Source organism: Colossoma macropomum, unplaced genomic scaffold, assembly GCF_904425465.1.
Source record: "Colossoma macropomum unplaced genomic scaffold, Colossoma_macropomum, whole genome shotgun sequence".
Classification (NCBI taxonomy): domain Eukaryota; kingdom Metazoa; phylum Chordata; class Actinopteri; order Characiformes; family Serrasalmidae; genus Colossoma; species Colossoma macropomum.
This window is the reverse complement of record NW_023494785.1, coordinates 19611779-19632469: the sequence shown is the minus strand read 5'-3', so window position 1 is coordinate 19632469 and position 20691 is coordinate 19611779. Positions and strand designations below refer to the sequence as shown.

Genomic DNA, 20691 nt, shown 5'->3' with positions numbered 1-20691 from the left:
GCCAGCCACTCGGTTTGAGGGTTGACCAGAGTGAACCAACTTTTTCTCTTTGCATGTTTGTTCAGGCACATTGCTTTGAAAACTTCTAGTATGCTGGTTTGGTGTCTGTATATCACATTTTGTTAAAGAGTTGCTTGTCTTAATATGAAAAAATAGCATTTGTTTATGCTTTATGATTTGTATTTTGCATGTATTCTATTTGTGAGTGAAACAAATTCAGCCTTTAATAGTTCCCTTAACTGTAATCTTAAACTCCAGAGCGACTGTTGACAAACTTGTAATTCACTGATTTCAGGTAATCATTGAAATAATTCAAGGTTTTACACATTTTTTCACCCACTCACCCTCTAACATTTTCAGAAGTGGAGAGCATCTGGCTCCTGGCTTATCTTTGTTATTCGCTCAATGCTTTTAACTCACAAAATCGGAAGGTGTCTCATTTTCTTTCTGCATAACAATTGTACTGCATCTCAATACATGAAAAAGATCTCATTTAAGCGGGCCTGAACCAGTCCGACACAGCTGAAGGGTGTTACGAATACATGACATACAGTCTCACTAACACAGAATAGTAGTCAAGTTCTCCAAACTACACTGGAAAGAATATTCTGACAACCACTTCAGTTCACAGTACAATGAGGTAAAGATGTTACACGGTGGCCATTCAACTAAAAGGGAAAGCAGAGCATGAAAAGAGCATGAATTAACCATCAGATTGAAACTTGACAAAACCACTGTCTGCCTTTTGGCTTTCCTGTGCTTGCTTTTGGCTGTGTCTTTACTAAACCCTGAGTTTTGAACTAAGTGAGGCACCTGCCTAGGGGGCTGCAGTGGGGGGTAGTTTTGAGTCAGCGCTTTCTTGCAAAATCAGCTTTACACATCTGTTACATAAGCTTAAGTATAAGACAGTTCTGAGAATCCATCCTTGGCCTCGGTAAGCACAGTAAGCACGAGTCCTGCTTCTGGATCATTTGAATTTTCTGTGCTTCTGGGGAAAAAAAGATCAGTCTACACAGCGAACTCTGAACCTGCACTCTTAAAAATAAAAGTGCCAAAAAGGGTTTGTTGAAGCAGCGCCATAGAAGAACTGCTTTTGGTTCCCAAAACTTTTCACCGGATTTTTAAAGACCCGTTGTTGTAAGTGAGGTGCAAAGGTGAAGAACTTTTAAATGTCTAAAGAACATTCACATAGTGTAAAGATTCTAGAGCAATTAAAGGTTTTGAATAGAACTATACATTAAGGCCAAAAACGTTTATTAAAAAGCGTGTGGATTAAAACTCTTTAGTATTCTTTGATGAATTTTGTTAGACAAAATTGCACAAAGCTCTCCTCTCCATCCTTCTGTGGCCATTTCACCATTTGGTGCCGTGATTAGATTTGTTCCCTGAAAGCAAATAGAGACTCTGGGAAAATATCCCACTAACATGGTTGCTGACATCCACAATTCAACCATAAACTCTTTAAGGGTCACAGAACGTAAAAAAAAAAAACCTTTATCACATTACAAAATAGTAGTACCTGCAGGCTCGCACACCCATACTACCTCTAAAAGACGATTCTGGGTTAAGACCGTGCAAAAGATGTACTGTAAATAATATACAGAGTAAAAAGAAAAAACTACAAGAGACTTAGATGGTAGGAGGAGGAAGGAAGGTCACAGATGAGATACCAGGAAAAGAAAAGGAGAAGAGACTGAGAGAAATACAGAGCTGGTTTGCTTTCATATTCCAGACACAAAAAAACAACGCACTCAGACAACCTTGGCTCGTGAGACATGCACAGTGCGACTCTTATAATTGCTGTAAGATCTTTTGTTCATGTGGATTAAAGCAAGACAAGTTTTTGAAAATATCCACACAAGGTTCAACTGACCCTGAAAGGTCCATGTTTTTTTCCAGCTTGAGTCATATCCTCGGTCCCTGGATAGAAATCAAGCAAAAGTAATTTGATTTGGTGACGCTTGGATGTTCTATCATCGATCTGCTAGCCTGCTGAATTGGACAGGTCAGCCATGTGGAGGAAAGAGGAAGTCTTGGCTGATTTTTGCCCTGAAGAGAGAGAATAAGATCTGGTTCTACAGCTGCTGGCCAACTTGCATTGTCATGAATGACTGCATGACTGAAGGGCGCTTAACATAGCAATAAATAAATAAATAAATAAATAAATTCCATCAATATTCTCTCAAGAAAAATCCTACAAAGCTGAGTCTGCTGCAGCGAAGACTGCAGATAAGCTCTGCCTCCTTATACAGGAGCAGAGAGAAAGATTTAAACAATATTCATGTTGCCTCTTTTTGCCCTACTATTATACATTTTTTCCCTTAATTCATATGAATGGGTTGCCAGCACGGAGATCAGCGCTCACTTATGTGACATCAAGGAGAACACTCCATCAGGAATGTAGCGCCTATTAAAAGAAAGAGATGCCGGGGGCAAAACTTTCTTTTTTTGTCTTTTATGTACTCTTAGCCAACAGAAACATGGCTCACAGACCAGCCAAGAGGGTAGCTGTGGAAAAGAGAGCTGCAACTATTCCACTTTTGGACTGCAGGGCTGTGTAGACTTATGTTTGAGTGGCATCACATCACATGTTCAGATGGGAGTACAAAGAAGAAAAGACTATAGAGTATATTTAGCTAAAGTAACTAAAGTAAATGCTCTCTCTCTCTCTCTCTCTCTCTCTCTCTCTCTCTCTCTCTCTCTCTCTCTCTCTCTCTCCCTCCCTCTCCCACTCTTTTTCTCTCTCTCTATCTCTCTCTTTCAATCAGTGATACTTCTGTTCCCCTCTGGATGAAAGTGGTTGTTTTCATTTCTCAGTGAGAGAAAGCTCCCTCTGGAAATCTGTGGCCCAAACATGAATCTCACATGGGCACACACAACAGAACTGCATGATATGGACAAAACTACAGTACAAACAGTACAAAGAGTCCAAATAATCCATTGAGCTAAGATACTGCAAGAAATAAAGCTCTGTGCTGATATCTAAAGACACACAATAGAGACAGTTAGTAAGTGCAATACAAGTCTTGCTTGCAATGCCTAATTAAGATATATTGCTAGATATTGTAATTGTGATGTAAATTAAAGGGCCCATATTATGAAAAACAAAATTTCCCTCATCATTTTGAAATAAGAGTTTACTCCACAGTCCATATAGTCTATATATGGAAAGTAAAGCCCTGTTCAATCTGGATGAACATTTAGCCGCACGACGTGTTGTTATTTTTCAGAAGTGTGGTGCTTGTCGCATAGGTAGACATGAGGTAAACGTCCACTTGATGATGTTTCGATCTGGGCTATTTGGGTAATTTGTGGAAATTACACAGATCCTTTATCCAGTACTAATCGACCAGTCAAATCACACACAAATTGCATTTCCGGACCTATTGCGGTAAAACTAATCCAGCTCAAAAAGGCTTAAACTGCAAAAACAACCCATTTATTGTTTGTGTGATGTACTGAAAACACATTTACATATATCCATCTATTCAGCCTACAGCAGTTCAGCTCCACCTATTCACACTGAGATTATAAGGAGTGCTTCAGCCCAGATTGCAATTTTAAAGGAGGCACAATATATGACAGCCAATCGGAACAGAGATCAATTGCATGTATCGGTTTTAAAGGCACAATAACAAAAACAGCCTGTTTAATTTCAAAGGGTATAGAGGGGTGAATTAGTATTGTTCTGACACATACAGTTATGTGACGTAAGAGCACTCATTAAAAGTTTTGACTTTTTCAACATATTCAGAAATACAGACATCAAGTCTTCATTTAAACAGTATTGATAGATAAAAGTGATATAATTTAACAAGTGACACTTAGAATTAACATCTTTGTCACCCTTGAAGTACAAAGTAATGCAGTTTTATCATGTGGATAACGTAAGTGCATCCTACATGTATCACTACTACTATTGTGTCAAATTAAAATCAGGTGCACTTGATCAGGTGCTAATGATTACAACGTCGTTAGAGAAGATCTTGGAACACTTTGACTTATTTAAATATATAGTCTATATATAGTTTAAAAGTTTGGTCTGGTTTGCTCTTTATTAATGGAGTGTGTAGTATCATCATGCCTAGACCAAAAGAGCTCTCTAAGGCCTTCAGAAAGGAAGTTGTAGAGTCTGGGAAGGGGTTTAAGAAGATCATAAGATACTAAAAGGCATCTCTAAGAAAATTTCATCAGGATCTGCAGGTAGCTCTTATCACTGTTGATGTGAAAGTGTGTGCATCTACCATTAGGAAAAGACTGCACAAATTTGTCCTACATGGGAGGTGCACTAGGAGGTACACAAACTTTGCTGTCTAAAAAGAACATTACGGCAAGACTGAAGTTTGCTAATGAATATCTAGGCAAGAACCAGGATCTCTAGAACGTACTATGGACAGATGAGTCAAAGATATGATTGTTTGGCCACTGTGCCAAAAGTCATGTTTGGCAAAAACCAAAGACAGCATTTGATCAGAAGAACTTTTTACCAACTATAAAGCATGGTGGTGGAAATGTTATGGTTTGGAGCTGTTTTGCTGCCTCAGGGCTAGCTCGCAATCATAGAATGGACTATGAATTCTCTTTCATGCCAGAGGGTGAGAAGAATGTGAGACCATCTGTAAAAACATTGAAGCTGAAGAATTGTACATTCTGCTTGGATAATGATCCCAAACATACAAGTAAATCCACCCAGGAATGGCTCAAAAGGAAGAAATAGAGAGTTATAGTTTGATCTAGACAAAGCCTGATCTGAATCTCATTGAAATGCTTTGGGGGGTTTGAAATGGGCTGTACATGCAAGAAACTCCTCAAATATTGCACAGCTGAAAGAATTATATATATATATATATATATATATATATATATATATATATATATATATATATATAATCCCCCCCCAAAAAAACACACAGATAGCACACACACAGTAGCATAGTTAACATCTGACCAGGATTAGTTTGACAGAAATTATTTAGATTTATTGAATCATGTGAATGTAAATGATTTACATGGTCCAACACCTACAGAAACTCAACTGGATCATCTGAGGTTTGGTCAGGATGCTCACAACACACAATAAAAAATGTGATGTCAGAGCTGCAAAAGTCAATATTACGATGATGATTAATGAGCTAAATATTACACACACACACACACACACAAAGCAATAATTTGCAGTTCTACAGGTGTCACTGTTCACTATGGGAAACGTCCCTAGTAAAGTGTGCCCCGTCTATCTTTAATATGCACTAAAGGTGCTTTAATCAGGATGGATTGATCTCAGAGAGGGAGAGGGAGAGGGAGAGAGAGGGAGGAGGAGAGAGGGAGAGATCCAAGCTCTGGACTCAGACGTTGGTGGTTGAATTATGTAGCCAGCGTCGTCACCCATGTCATAATGAGCCGAGGAGGATCCCGGGTGTGATGACCTGTGTGTAACATCATGTCACACTCATTTACCGGTAGCAAGGAGCCAAAGGTCAACCAGCAAGAGAGAGAGAGAAGCGGGGGAGGAGGCTCCCTCTACCATTTATAACAGAACAAAACCACCAACAGATCTCAGCAATTCAAATTTGAAACACAGCTGTATTCAAAATGATGCTTATGACCTGTTCATACTGAATCTTTTGGATTTCACACATTAGTGTGTGTAAACAAACAGACAAATATGGATGTTAACATTACACATTTTACAAATTATAAATTACACAACAGACCTTGGTACATTAAAAAATCCAGTTACCGGGCCCCTTTAGTGCACAGAAAGGATGTGCACAGGAAAACGAGTACTCAATTAACCATCTGAGGTGCTAGTACTCAAATACTAAAATCAGTATTTGGGTATCTGTTATGTATTAACACTAAAAGACAGATAAAATATAAAGGCAAACAATTAGTGAAACGAGACTGTTTTGCTCACATTTATGAGTAAGTATGTTATTGTGGCGTCCACCATGGGCCGCACTGCTTTGAGGAGCTTAGCAGATGTGGCCGTGCAAAGTGGCTCTCGGAAGGCGCCACACTTCTGGTTAAAATAGAATGTTTGTTGCAGTTGTTGTTGTTGCTGATGTTGTTATCAGTACAGCTGTGTTGCTTAGTGTAAAGGAGGACGGGCTTTGTGTATGACTTTGTCTACCCTCCTCGTATGACGTGTCCTTCTGCGCTACCCCCTACCCCATGTTGTGTGTTGGAATTAGCGCTGGGAAGTTTTCCTTGCTTCTGTTTAAAATAAAAGAGCATTTACCTATAGGCACTATGTTGTCTGCGTCCTTTTTCTGCACTGACACTACATTTTGTTGCTCTTTGTTACTCAGAATCCAAAACACGAGTGCCTGAACATGAACTCATTGTTAAGGATGTGACTGAGAAAGCAGGGATAGCACAGCTGCATCACTGACTAGACTAGCTACTAGGTCCAGAAATAATGAAAAGATACTTCTCTGACAAATTACATGTCAGCACATCATCCATTGAGAAGAAAGTAAGACTACATTAAGATCTGCACTACATCTGTAGAGTCAGCTGTGTTGCATGTAATGCAAAAAATGTTGTTTTTTGTTTCTTTTGTCATCACTTGGTAGCCAGTAAATACAATTAAATACCACATCCAGCAGATCTAAAGCAGGGACTTTGAAATCTTTAGAGGTCCTCCCACACATGACTGTTTCAAAACATGACTGTCAACTTAGTGTTAGCATGCTGGAAAAAAGGTTTTAAATCACACTGATGAAGTGGCCCCATGTCACCAGTAAGTGCTGTGAAAAATGGTCAGAGATCTGTATATACAAAGAAGAGATTTCAAGTGACCTTTGTAAGTTCATAAAGTGGGTTACTTTACAGATTATTTATTCATATAAGCTTTGTTCTGTCTTTTTGTTGTGTACCTTTGCATATTATTTCCATCTTTAACATTTATTATTATCTGTGTTCAATAATGAGGATTACTGAAAAGCGTTTGTGCTGAATCATATGATAAAGAACATTTGTAGTGTATTGTATCACTACTTTACAGTTAAAAACAGTTAAAAGGAGAACCAGAGATCTCTTAGTTAGGGTTAAGAGTGGTCCGCCATCCAAAAACATTCAGCCAAGTTTCTGTGGTCAGAAACTGAGCATTGATTAAGAAGTAGGGAAATGTGTTATTGCATTAGCTATAGTGTCTAACTGTACACTAGCAAGTTAAACCTGTGAGGTCGGTGTTTAATGTGACACAGTTTAAATTAGTTGAATTCATGAGGATTTTTTTTTCTGCATGTTAATTTATTTACTGAATCATCAAGAGGCCTTACATCACTACTGTGATCTAATCTTTCAACAGCTCCTCTGCTGTAGTCCCTGCAGAACACACCACTTATTTACATCCCCTAAACGCTTTTCGCTTCCACTGCACAACACGCCACACATCAATATTCCTCAATAATCTCAAGCACTACAGGCACCAATCCTAAACTGCCTGTGTGCGCTCTCTAGCCAAAAAGAAACTGAGAGAGGAGTCCCTATCGTCTCTCAGAGCATTTTAAGATCATGTTTAATTCAAGGGAAACATCCTTTATTTATTTCGCTTTTTATCTCTGTCTTTTCTTCTGTTTTGCTCTGTCTCTCTGTGTCTCTCTTTCTCTCTGTCTCCCTCTCTCTTTCTCCCTTTCTCATCTTCTCCAAAGGACTGATGAGGCCTGACTGTGACATCAGGGGAAATCAAAGCTTTACCCCTCCCTTATGGTAAAGGCAGTGGCACACACATGCTCAAACACATACACACACACACACATACACACACACACACACACACACACACACACACACACATTCACTCACAAACACGCACAGCCTTCAATCCCCTGATTCCTCACAGCCCCAGCCCTAACGCCAGAGGAGTCATATTGAGTTCTGCTCTCTCAGTCTGATAGCATTCTCCACGGGGTCCCAGGGAAATCAGATAGGAGCATGGGAGTTAAAAAAGGCCTGACAAGTGTCTGGAGCAGAGGCGGATACACACACGCAGGCACATCTCCCACACACTCTCAACCACCCATCAGCAGTCAACACTAATACACATTCACATACACACATACATGCATATACGCACACACACACACACACACACACACACACACACAGTCCAGCAGAAATGCAAAAAAGCTGAGCTAAACACACTACTAGCTCAGATACATCAAAAGAAATATCTTCAGCCTTCAGCATGCATCTTTCAAATCGCCTTTTCTCTTCATAACTATTTTTACTACAGCCGCTTCCTGTAATTGTAACGCATTGCACAAGATGTAAATTTATAAACAAGAGAATTAGTGGTATGAGGTTGTATTCATAGTGCTAAATCTAATAAAAATGAATGAATCACCTATTGTACACTGGATTTGTTATAGTGAGGTACAAAGGGAGCTAGTGGGTGCCTTTAGGAAAGAGCAAGAGGAACAAAGCTACCTCCATGAGTCATCAGTCAGACCTTCTCAAGGGACTGAAGAAAGCTACCAAAGGAAAAGCACACTCACACACATACACACACAAACACACACACTTGTTTTGATAAAATGTCAAGGCATGGGGTCATACATATGTCCCGTGTGTATTACATATATTTTTGCTCTCATAACAACAAACAAACAACAGTAATTTTATAAGAGAAGGAAAAAATCTTGTACTAATCTAATGTACGCTACCTTTTTAATGTGCAGGAACACATTTGATTGTATGTTTTCACTTTTCTTAAAAACATTTTGATCTAAACCTTTCAGCTTAAAAGTTTCTTAAAAGTGCTTGTGTATGACTTCATATCCAAAACAAGCAAACAAAACAAAACAATAATGTTAAAATAATTTTCGGAAATATAGTTTTTATGTAAGGCTTAAGTAAAATTTAGTCTGAAAAACAATCATTATATCATTCTAATTACTATTTCTGTTCCTCATTAAATGTTAATTAGTGGAATGTCTGTCCTCGTTAATGCTTTTAAGCCAATCAGTTGTGTTATGGTGAAGGAGGACGGGGCCTTGTTTGGTAGAAGGACAATATTTCTAAACGGAGTAATTCCATATGAACTTTCATAGTTTGGAGGTGAGCAAGAGCAAGAATATAACATCACAATACTGTGTAATTTTTTCTGTCATCTGATGTTAAATAACCTGTAGTACCTCAATTAAAAGTACAATCAAAAACAATGAATGCAATTAATTTGTCTACAACATTTAATATACTGCAGTGAATTAAACCCAGTTAAATGCTACTATGATACTAATAATATGATACTAATCATGCTCTCTTGTAATGAAACTTGCAGTTGACCAGTGTTCTTTATGTACTGACAATATCCATGATATGCTCAAAAAAGCATACTGTAACATATTGTAACATGTATCATCATGTGTCATCATATCGCTCAGGCATAATTTTGATGTGTTCATTATCATGTGGAATATAGTCAAAAAGAAAACCTGTTCTATGATTATGTGATTATTTTATGATCCAAACTTTTGACTGGTAGTGTACATTAGATTAACTACACTTAGTTTTGGACGATTTCTGTTGGTACATTTGCTACAAAAAATGTTCACACAATGTAAAAGGCTGCTGATGTTTTCAAATGGTGTAAGAAATTGTGTTATGATAACAATGTTAATAAAATCTATGTGTAATAAGAATTTTTGAACCTGCCCCGAACTAACCTCACTTTTACCCTGTCAGTTATAAAAAATGAAACATTTAGAAAATCAGGGTCATTTTGCTGGTGTTGACATTGTAGGTCATCCATGTTTTCTCTGGTTTCCTGCAAAGCCAGGACAGTTTTGTTCTGAAAATGTACAAATGCAAACACATACATTGCCTCACAGACACAGTGCTGACCCTCTTTGCTTGTGGTCACGAGAGTCTGTGTCAGACATGGGGTTTGTGTTTCAGCGGCCAGCGCTGTGGGAGCTGTGCACTGACCTGCAGATGTTTGTCACACGAAGCTGCGTGTGAGCCCCACAAGCGGCAGGCCCAGGGGTCAGCTCTGAGCAGAGGTCACACACAGTGGGGCCAGCCATAACAGCACAGAACAACCCAGGAGAGAGGGATAAGGAAAGGAAAGCTCCTCTCATTCCACCCCCACCGACTCCTCTCCTCCTGCGTTTCCCTCCCTGTCCTATTGTTCCAGAAGAAATTTGGTGAAAATGTCAGTGGATGACTGTTGGCCCAAGCAGAGTTGGCGTTTAATAAGCACCCTGACCTCTCTTCAATCTGCCGGAGAGCGCCAGTAATGATTTTGTTTCGGAGGGAGGGAACCGGACACGACAAACAGAGGGTTCTGCACGGCTATTGATTGAGCTATATCGGCCTGATAACTGCAGAGGAAGAAGAGAGTCAGAGAGAGACAGAAAGGAGGATGAGGGAAATAAAGAAAGGATTAAAGATTTTCCCTCAGTGAATAAGCCATGAAGAAGGAGGTCAGGTGTAGTGAAACACAAAGGCACACGAATATGTGCGAACGCATATACACATGCAAAGACATCCACATCTTTCACATGGACAGCAGCACCTCACCTGAAACGTGGTACTTCTAAAAGAAAGCGCTGCAGTTATGCTGAAGCAGATATAGCTGTATAATCCCTGCTCTCGAAATGAACCTAAATGATATGACATGATTGTTTTCAATGACATTTTCAGAATTGAATTTAAGACCACATCAGCAGAAATTTGCTTCACTAGAGGGCTGGACCAAGTAATAGCGAAGTGGACTTCTGATATCTATTCAATTCGGCTTTGTATACCACTTCGATTTTTCCAAGTAGATTATTACTCAGGTATCTTTTGGGACCAGAGTGAAGACATGGGCTGGAATCTACCTTCCCCTGAGCCAGATCATTCTAATTCATAACCTTGCAAATGAGTTATTGACTTGGGGACACCTCATGGCAGAGTGTGATGAGGAGGCTAAGACCTTGTAGTGCCTTTCCTATCCTTGCCTTACTCTATCTTTCCTTCTCATAAAAGAATAGAGGCACCTAGAGATGCCTCTGCTGCTGGCCTAACTGCAAACAATGCTCGCACACACCATTTACTCTTCACAAACCCCATAAAATTCCCGAAGGTCTAGGTTCTTTACTACACCTTTATACAAATGCAAGGACAACAGAGTGCAGTATTTCACTGCGAAACTCAATTCAATCAGTGTGTGAACTACTTTGACATTGAGGCTGAGACTCTGTTTAAAAGGTCCAGATTATATCCATATACAAAAGAAGTCACAAAAGCTTGTTTTTGTGATGTCATAAAAACCAAAGCACTTAAATTTGTTAATTTTGTCCACCTTTGAGCTTACAGTAGTTTAGCTCTGCCCATTCACACAAAGGTATAAAGAGGGTTTCAGCCTGCCTCTTGAATCAGGCACAATACAGGAAAGCCAATCAGAACTGAGGTCATTTACATACATCAGTCTTGAGCTCCCTTCACACACAAAATCCATTTCATCATCAGGATACTTTTACCGATTATGTTGGGGCTGTGCGTCATTCATACATGCAGCCCTTTGCTCTGCCAGCCATGCCACATTGCTTTTTGTGCAGTAGCAACCATGCATGGTGGATTTTTGCTGCTTCCCTCTAAAATCATGTACAAAATACGCTTTAGTCTCACATTAAAAACTCCATTACAAAAAAGAAAAAAAGGTGCTGCTGAAACGTTCCACTTTGGCAGTTGTAATCTAGATATCCCTGTATTTTCCCAAAAAGTAACAGCTTCTGTTTATACATGAGCCATCCTAGTAATTACCCAGAAATTGTACATAGGTCTGGTGCACGTAAATTGCTGCGTCAACTTTACTGGGATTTCTACCCCTGCTTGAATTCACATTTAACCCCATCCCACTTAATTACTCTTGAAGTAAAAAAGCAGTGTTGAAATGGGCTCTAAAGGCACAATAATAAAAACAGCCTGATAACTCCATAAAATCTCGGGCTTATTACATAATAGTGCTCATTATTCAGTAACTACAGGGACTTCAATGTGAACTGGTTGTGCTATTCTTAGGTTATAAAACTGTGTAATACAACATTGGGCCTATTGACAGGCTCTGGCCATTTAAGGGTTAAATTCTAAGGGATGAAGAAAGGTTGTAAATGTTTTTGTTTTTGGTACACAAAACCCCATAAACAGTAAGTGGAACACAAGATACATGGACATAAGTGGACCCCAGGAAAAAACTGAAAAAATGTAAAACTGTCAGAATAAAACAACTTACTTGAAATTATCATCTTTTGATATTTTACTAATGCAAAATTAGTAAAAATATAGAATAATTTGAGGGTTTATGTTTAATTGTTTAATTTTCAATTCATAGCTTATGAACCAGTTTGAAGAAATAGAATGTCTCTACTTTATAGGCTGCTTCAGACAACTCCACCAACTATATCTTTTACAGAGGCCAGCGTTGTGTAGCTCCTCTTTAAAGTTTAAAAGCATGTGTAAGACTGAAAGCGTGATGATATCAGGTGTGTTAGATTTCTAGAGGCCCTGTGCTGTTCTCATGCTCTGTTATAGCCTGCAAGCAAAGCGTTTTTGGGAAACAATGATTTGAAAGTAGGCAATGTGCACAAAACATGCTGCTCATGAATGAACCCAGCGGCTCTGTTCCATTTTGGAAGTGCCATGAACATGTGTCTGTTCTAGTTTTAATCACTGCCTCGTCTGCGTTTAGCTACAACCATAGATGTTTTAGTTATATCAAATCTGAACTATTCCAGTATCCTCATATGCATTTTAATCCTTTAAACTCTGGGATTATTAATTAGGTATTCAGGCCTATTATTCAGTAACTACTATGGATTATTCAGTAATCACTATGTAAGTTATTTAATTATGAGCATAGGAAAGGAAAGTTTGGTCATGACTAGCTGCAAGTACAAATGCAGGAGTTTATTCTTTAGGAATAGTATACTATGGTAATACCATATAGTGAAGAATATCAATTGCATTATATCCTGGGTGAGTTATAACGTGCCTTGTGGTCAACATGCTATGGTTCATAGCATGATCAGTACAATGGCCAGTGGGAACAGGATTGAGAAAGCTAACAACTCCTGAGGAGAAATGTCATGATGGCCTATATTTTTGATATCAAAAAGAAACCCTGCAAATTCAGAGTATATGAAAATTTGCTACAACTTAACAAATGCTGTATCTTACCATGACCTTACTGAAATCCCATGTGGCGTTTTGAAATTCAATGAAGCCCAGTGGCCATCTTTTCACAGCTCCAGCAGAAAGTGTTATCTTTACTTAAGCAGAGTGCAACAGAAACATATTGTCATTTACAAGCAAGCCCTAGGGGTGAGGAAAAGTAGTGACAAGGGTGCTATGGTAAGGCACCTCAGGAACAACTTGGGAATGAGCGCCTTGTTCAAGGACATAATGATGGTCCTAGATGGTTAAAGGAAGGACAATTCACACTCTTTTAGTACCAGCTGTATATCTTTTGGATTCCTGATCACTATTTGGATGAGTAAAGCTTTACCCTGTAGGGTAGAGCCTCCACCCAGAGAGCCACTGCTCCTCTAGTTATTATTAGACAATACTCGTCTGTCTGTCGGCTTTCTTTTGAAACAGCATGAGGTATAGTCCATTTCAAATATAAGCGGGAAGCCTTGAAATAATCATTTTTATGCATCAAAGCATTATGTTCTTTTAATGCACACTCCCTAATGCTGGCTAGACAAGCCCATCATTATCAGAACCAACTCTTTCTCTCTCTGTCTCTTTGTGTGCAAGTCCTTTTAAGTCACCAATACCACTTGCTGTGGTTTTGTTCCTTAAAATGGAAAAATGATATATTTTTAAGCATGGAACTGATTCATAAGTCAGAGATAGTTTCATATTTCTATAAACTAGCTGTGAGTGAAACATGAATATTTTAAGCAGCTTAGCAATGATTTAAATATATTTACTCAGAGTCGTCTGGCTCCGGGCCAGGACACAGTGTAATACCCACAAAAAGCCTCAGCAGCTATAGTCTATTTGAGAGAGCTGATAATTCAGACTGGCAGCACTAAGCAATATAAAGTCAATTAACAGAAATATTTTTTTGAAATGTATTTATTTCCTTCACAACTGTAGGGCCAGATAGAGCAGAAACAACACAGCACATGCGAGAGAAATAAGCAGAACTATGGAAACTGTACAGGCCAAACGAACATGCAGATCTGGCAAAAGAAGCAGCCACCTTTATGACTCTGAAGCGTTGAGAAGACTAAGAGGTTATGTATTTACAAACATACTTCAGCCAAATCAATCAATAAGTAAATCACCATTAGACTTGTAAGGGGTCTAATAAAATATTTAATCCCAAGCACATAGGTGTTCTTTTTTGATGCATTCACTACATGGAGTTATGAAATAATTAAAGGTTGGTCTTCCAGTCTAACATACTATACATTTCCATCTCTGCTGTCCATTTGCTGTGGCAGACTTCCTCAGTCCTCATACCCCTGTTCATCAAGGGGGTGGGGGTGGTCCTTCTAGCTTAAAGCAGAAGCCCAAGCTCTCAGTGTTCTCTCTCCTCCTACAGTCAAACAATCTCTTCTTATTTTATGATCATCTGTAGAAGACCTGGTCTCAACTAGCTAAGCATAATATGTCTGTTGCAGTTCATAATTCACATTTCTTTAATATTTATTAAAACCATTTGCTTCAAATAATGTAATGTATATTTTATTTCAAACATTTGTGACCTACAACATGAATTATTTTTCTAATTTATAATTCCACTCACACACGTACACACACACACACGAATGCTTTATAAAGACTTCTGAAAATCTCCAAGATTTTGAGGTCTACACACTTCCACTCATTACTACCATGGCAGTGAATCTCTTTTGACTCCTTAGCCAAAGTTTTATTACACACTTCTATAACCTAGGAATACCTCAGCCAGCTTGTAATGTAGTTACTCAATAATAAGCCTTAGTAAGTAATAAGCCTGGGTTTAAATGGGTTAAAAAAGAAGAAGTAAAAGAAAGGAAGAAAGAAAACAAATGGTTATCAGTTACTCTGACCAGATTATCTTAAAGCTTTCCAACTGAATTTTGTATATGGCCTTCATGATTTTATAATACTGTAATGTCATTGTCTGTGATCCACTACTGTATACTGTACTGTAGTGTAATGATAATGATGAAAAGATAATATGATGCATCTTTGGACAGCGACATCACCACATCTTATGACCTTATTGTATGTAAAAGTAACTAAAGATGATTGACATCCTTGAAATATATGCTGAGAAGTACTTTGCCCTCTTCGCTTTCCCCATGGCTCAGTACAAATACAGAGAGGCACGAATGCTGTCTGTCCTTCACGCACAAACATACACACTCACACATACCCAAGGTCATTGAACTGGTGGTAGGAACAGGCCTGTACTGAGGGAAGAGGTCATAAGGGTCAGTGTTGTTCCAAACGAATGGTCAGCACCACAGAGGATAGACAAGAGTCAATGACACGGAAACAAACTGACTGCCCATTTCTCTCTTGACCTCATCTTACACAGCAGCTGAAGTCTTTGGGAAGGAATGTGAAGGCTGGATGTGAAGGAATGGGAAGGCTTATCATTTAGTAAGTACAGGGACCTCAATACAAACTGCTTGAGCAATCATTAGATCATAGAACTGTGTAATAAAACTTTTGCGCCTGCCAGCGTGCCCTTGCCATTTAAAGAGTTAACTTAAAAGATTTGTTACTGTTGTTGATAGCATTTCTGTTCTAAACCAATGCACTCCATGCATTTTGCATAGACTTCACATCAGTTTGTCAAATAATGGAACTAATAGCTTTGATTAAAAAAAAAATACTATTGACTGAATCTTAATCTTAGCATCTGAGTGATGTTGTGTTAACATGATTAATTAGGGTAAACAGATTAATTGAGACATTAGCTTAAGAAACGTCATTCTTATTTTATACCTGACTCCATTGCTCACTCATCCGCTTATCTATGTATTGTCTCTAAGTAGCTTTCATTTTCTGTAAATCTTCTTATTTACAGGCTGTGTTTGGGTTTGGGGTAGTGCATATTGGTCTTTTGCTGTCAGATGACAGTATTAACATGACTGCAAAGCCATTTAACCACTGAAAGGATAAAAAATATGGGTCATCAAGTCAACAAATGAGCTGCTTTCTTATGAGAGCTTTGCGGTCAAACACCTCCAGATATCAGATATGTGCTAAACATGCCTTGCATAATACTATAAGATACTGGCAGCTCAGGGTAGATTAGAGGTAAGGGTGGGTGATAAAACGATATGACACTATTATCACAATAAAGTTGTCTTTTTTTAGATTACTACTACAGATTTCAAACAGAGCATAATCGAGAGCATAAGAGGCCAAATTTATTTGGATGTGATGCACAGTGCATGAAACATTCAATATAAATGACCGCATTTACTTTTGATCGTATTTTGTTTTCAATATTTAAAAAGTCAATTGTGTCGACTCTAATTTATTAAACTTTCGAAAAACAAAATAATGTGATGCATATTGTGCGTCGCAAAAATGTCTTCAAGTATTGTGACACTGTATTTTGTCCAAGGCCCCAAGTTATCTGTGTATAAAATTCCACACACTGTTAACATTACAATATGTATTCAGTGCACCAACAACCAATGGCTTACGTATATCAGAATAAAAGAACAGAAATGATTCATGTGAGCTTTCTCTGTATGTAAGCATGTCTGTCTATGAGGTAGAAGCTGCTAGCCAGCTGTTGTCGCAGCCAGCTGCTTCCTGATGGGAGGAATCTGATGACACATGCAAAAGACAGCAGCTCTTTCTCTCTCTCCCCCCGCTGGCCAATTCTATGGAAATCACTTATTCCCTCTGTGTAAACTACTTCAGGTTATAGCCCTCACTTATTCCATTTACTTCAGGATGGACTACGATCTGTGCTCACTGGGGATACAGTTCACAAGTTCACAAAGGATTATTAGGATTATGTCACACACATTTTACACCCCTTTGATAAGATACCTTACTAGTCAGTCTGTAAGTATAAAATAGACGAGTGCTGATATGCCATGTAGATGGACATTTTTTATATGTCATAACCCAACCTAGCAACAGTAGCCACAGACACATTTGAGGGCAGAGCACAGATATGTCAGTGAAAGTTTTACAATCAGCTAGTAGGACAATTCAGCTTCAAGTCAAAGACAGTTACCTTAACCCCTTACATGGCCATGGGCTCACTGGCAGGCCCAACGTTCTTATACACACTTCTATAACCTAAGAATAGCTCAACCCATTTGCACTGAAGTCCCTGTAGTTACTGATTAATAAGGCTTACTATGTAATAAGCCTGGGATTTTAAGGGGTTATACCAGTTTTTCCGATAAACAACCTCAATTGTTCCTTCAACAATGCTCCAACACATATAACTCGGCTTATAAGCTTTTCAGTGAGCCCTTCATTAAACCCCTTAAACCCTGAAGGCTTGTATGTGGGCTCATAGTTCATCATTCTCATAAATAACATATAGTTTCATAGCAGTTAATTAATAATCTAAAGTAGTTACCGGATAATTAGCATTAAGATTAACAATTAAATTACAGGCCCAGGGTTCAAGAGGTTAAAGCATGTATATTAGAGAAGACATTACGTGCAAAGCAGAGCTGCTTATGGATCAGTCCATTTGATATTATTATAGACAGTTTCTGTATCCAAGTGGTTATTATAATTGTATAATTAACAGCAAGAAGCCACACATAGCTTGATGCTATTTTAGTTCTATTTATCTTTTATTTGATTTACAAGTTAAGGTGAAGAAATCTAAAAAGAAAAAAAATAAGTTTTGCTCCTCTCTATGTAGGCTGCCTCTGCTCGTGTTCCTCAAAGGATGTTGGCCACACTGGATGCTTGTGTCCGATTACAGTAATCCACCTGTAAACACACAGGCTAACACTGTGTCTCTGCTTCAGCGCAATGAGCTTGGAGCGTCTCTCTCAAACATGCTGCAGACGTGCAAACCGCCAAACCGCTCACCATAATGCAACCTCTTATTCCCTAATCATGTTAGGCAGCTGTTAGAGTCTCCGCTTATGGCTCACAGGAGGAAGATGAAGATGCACTGTTAAAAAGTGCTTACAAATTCAATGACCTTAGCTATGTTCCAGCAAAACAATAAACAACACCCAAACATTAAAACACACTCTGTGACTGCTTACCAAATGTAAGCAGGCCTGGCTTGTTTTGATACAACTGCAGGCCGATTAAAACATTTACAGTGACATGAGAATCCTGCGTTTTCAGGTTTTGTTCTCATTGGACCATTTGTGCATTGAGAATGAGAGCACACTAGCCCAGACCAGTTTGCTACAGCAAGCTTCTATCCCAGCGTGTAAAGCAAAGCGCTTTGTAAATGAGCCTCAGCGGCCCTGTGCTCCTTTCAATCCTAGCAGCCCCAGTGTTGGTGTTGTGCGCCTCTTAAATCAAACGAGCACTTCACTTCCCTGCGATCAGGAAATCGCTTTGACACATCACATAATTAAAGGAAAGCGCAGGCTGTCCTGTGGTAATTCCCCAGGGTGCATTTCACATCAGATTGATCGCATTGAGTGAGGCCAAAAAAGGCGAACTTCAGACAGGCCCTCTACCAGCAGCAGTAGCTCATTTTGGTCTAACGGCCCAGTGTTTGTACAAGGCTCTTTCTCACTGTCTGGCTCTGATAGATTATTATTCCTACATATGGCATAGATTAAATTATATCTGAAGTGAGAAAACACCTTTTTCCTCAGCCTGTTTGAATGCAAAGATTTCCTTTGAGTGTGTTACTGTGTTGGAGAGGTGAGGGTGAGCTCAGCCGGACACAAAGCTTTCCTTAAAACGGTTGCTAATAGCAACATGCAAGCAGAAGAGCCGGTGTAAGAAAAAAGAGAGAGAGAGAAAAGAAACACTGCACTTCAAACCAACACAGTGATGAATTAATAAACATTAGTGTTGAATTAACACCTACAGTGTTGAAATATAATAGTCCAGCTGGACACCAATGACCACTTTAGGTGTTGATTCAACACCGGGGATTCAGCTGTGTAGGATGTCTCCCTTCCACACAGCTGAGACAAGTATCCCTTGAAATATAGCATATAGCAAATAGCACAATAACTGCCAGCTACAACAGCACAGATTATTAATGACTTTAATCATAATTTAGTGCCATTAGGAGCAATTTCAGCAGTCTTACGTCACTAGCCCTACACTCGTTCACTCCAGCTTCATTTTTAAGCTGCTTTGGAGAAATCATAGCCTTCAGCGTGTCGTGCAGAACTTCACACCAATGAGTTTACTTTTACCAGGGAAAAGTATATTAGGATAACAACAAACAGTAATGGTTCGCAGACTGAAAGGACATTTAGAGACACCTATGCGCGCTACATCTCTGCCCACATCAGCACAGCACGCTATGAAAAGCCGCTTTAATCCACGCAGCGCTGCGGGCATCTGAAAGTTGGGGTGTTCGTGTGTCTAGTTAACGAGTTCTGTTGTTTATAAGGGAAAAGAAGTCTGCAGACGTGGACGCGACCCCCGCCGGAGTGCGCATGCATGTGGCGTGCAAACACAGGCTGATAGTAAGTGAGAGTGTCACAGCAACACGTGAACCGCGGAGTGCACAAAACAACTATGGCGCCCAAAACAAATCGCTGACCAAAATGAAAGGGTAAAAAAGAGGAACATTGCTCTTACCGAATCTCAAAACGTGCGGCATTCCTCGAGAATATCCCACACATAAGAGAGGCAGCAGCAGAAGCCTGACACAGCACCTGAATCTCGCATGAGTTATGAGCGGGGAGGTAATCTTCATGATGCCTGCGGATAAAAACAGAAGAATGGACAAGTCTTTTTCGTCTTTGTTTGTTTTTAAAATTCCCTCGGATCGTAGAAGAAAGGTTCCCCCGGATCGTGCGCTGTGCAGGGCGGGATGATCACGGCATGGTCGCGGCTTCTGCCGCCAGCCTCTGCGTGTCCGTCTCACTGCGCCGAGCAGCAGCAGCAGCAGCAGCCTTCCGCCTGAGCGAGCGCCGGGGCGTCCATGTTAGTAGACGGGAGGCATCCGGGCCGAATCCATCCAGAAGGAAGAAGCCTGGAGGAGAGGAGGAGGAGGAGGAGATGAGGAGAAAGAGGAGGAAGAGGAGGAGGAGGTGAGCAAAGCAGCTCGAGCTCGAACTGGCTGGGTTTGTGGACGCTGAGGGAGGGAGAACCGGAGCCTATGGCCGATCGCGGAGCGCGCGCGCGCGGGGAGCCACGCACACGAGCTTTCCGGCGTTTCTACCGCACTGCTGCGCAGAGACTGACGTCGAGAGAGCGAGAGGGAGAGAGAGAGAGGGAGGAAGAGAGGGAGACAGAGGGAGAGAGGGAAAGAGAGAGAGAGACGCTGGTCGTGTTTGGCTGGGGGGTCGCTGACCGCGCATCGATCCCCCTCCGTAAATCAGCGGCGCCGAAACAACCGCGTGCGGCTTTTCTCCCGCGTCGCTCTCCGTAATTTCACAGATTTCTCATCAGATAGTATCAGATGCGACCCTACTGCACTCCCCCCAACCCCCCACCTCGCCCCCCCTCCCTCTGCGTTCAGCGGGCTGTTGTAAAGCTGTAGAAAACACAAAAATCGATCTGGAAATTGTAGATGCCCCGCACGGCTCCGGAACAGCGACGATGATC

At 40.0% G+C, this 20691-nt stretch overlaps 1 protein-coding gene across 1 annotated transcript in view; it reads right to left on the bottom strand.

Moving 5' to 3' along the window:
• Nucleotides 1-20241, bottom strand: part of LOC118818849 (glutamate receptor ionotropic, kainate 2-like) — a 170801-nt gene extending 150560 nt beyond the window's left edge. The window contains 1 exon segment of the mRNA XM_036586360.1: nt 19720-20241. Coding sequence (XP_036442253.1) covers nt 19720-19837 — 118 coding nt within the window. The 5' untranslated portion in view covers nt 19838-20241.
• Nucleotides 20242-20691: the final 450 nt, after the last annotated feature.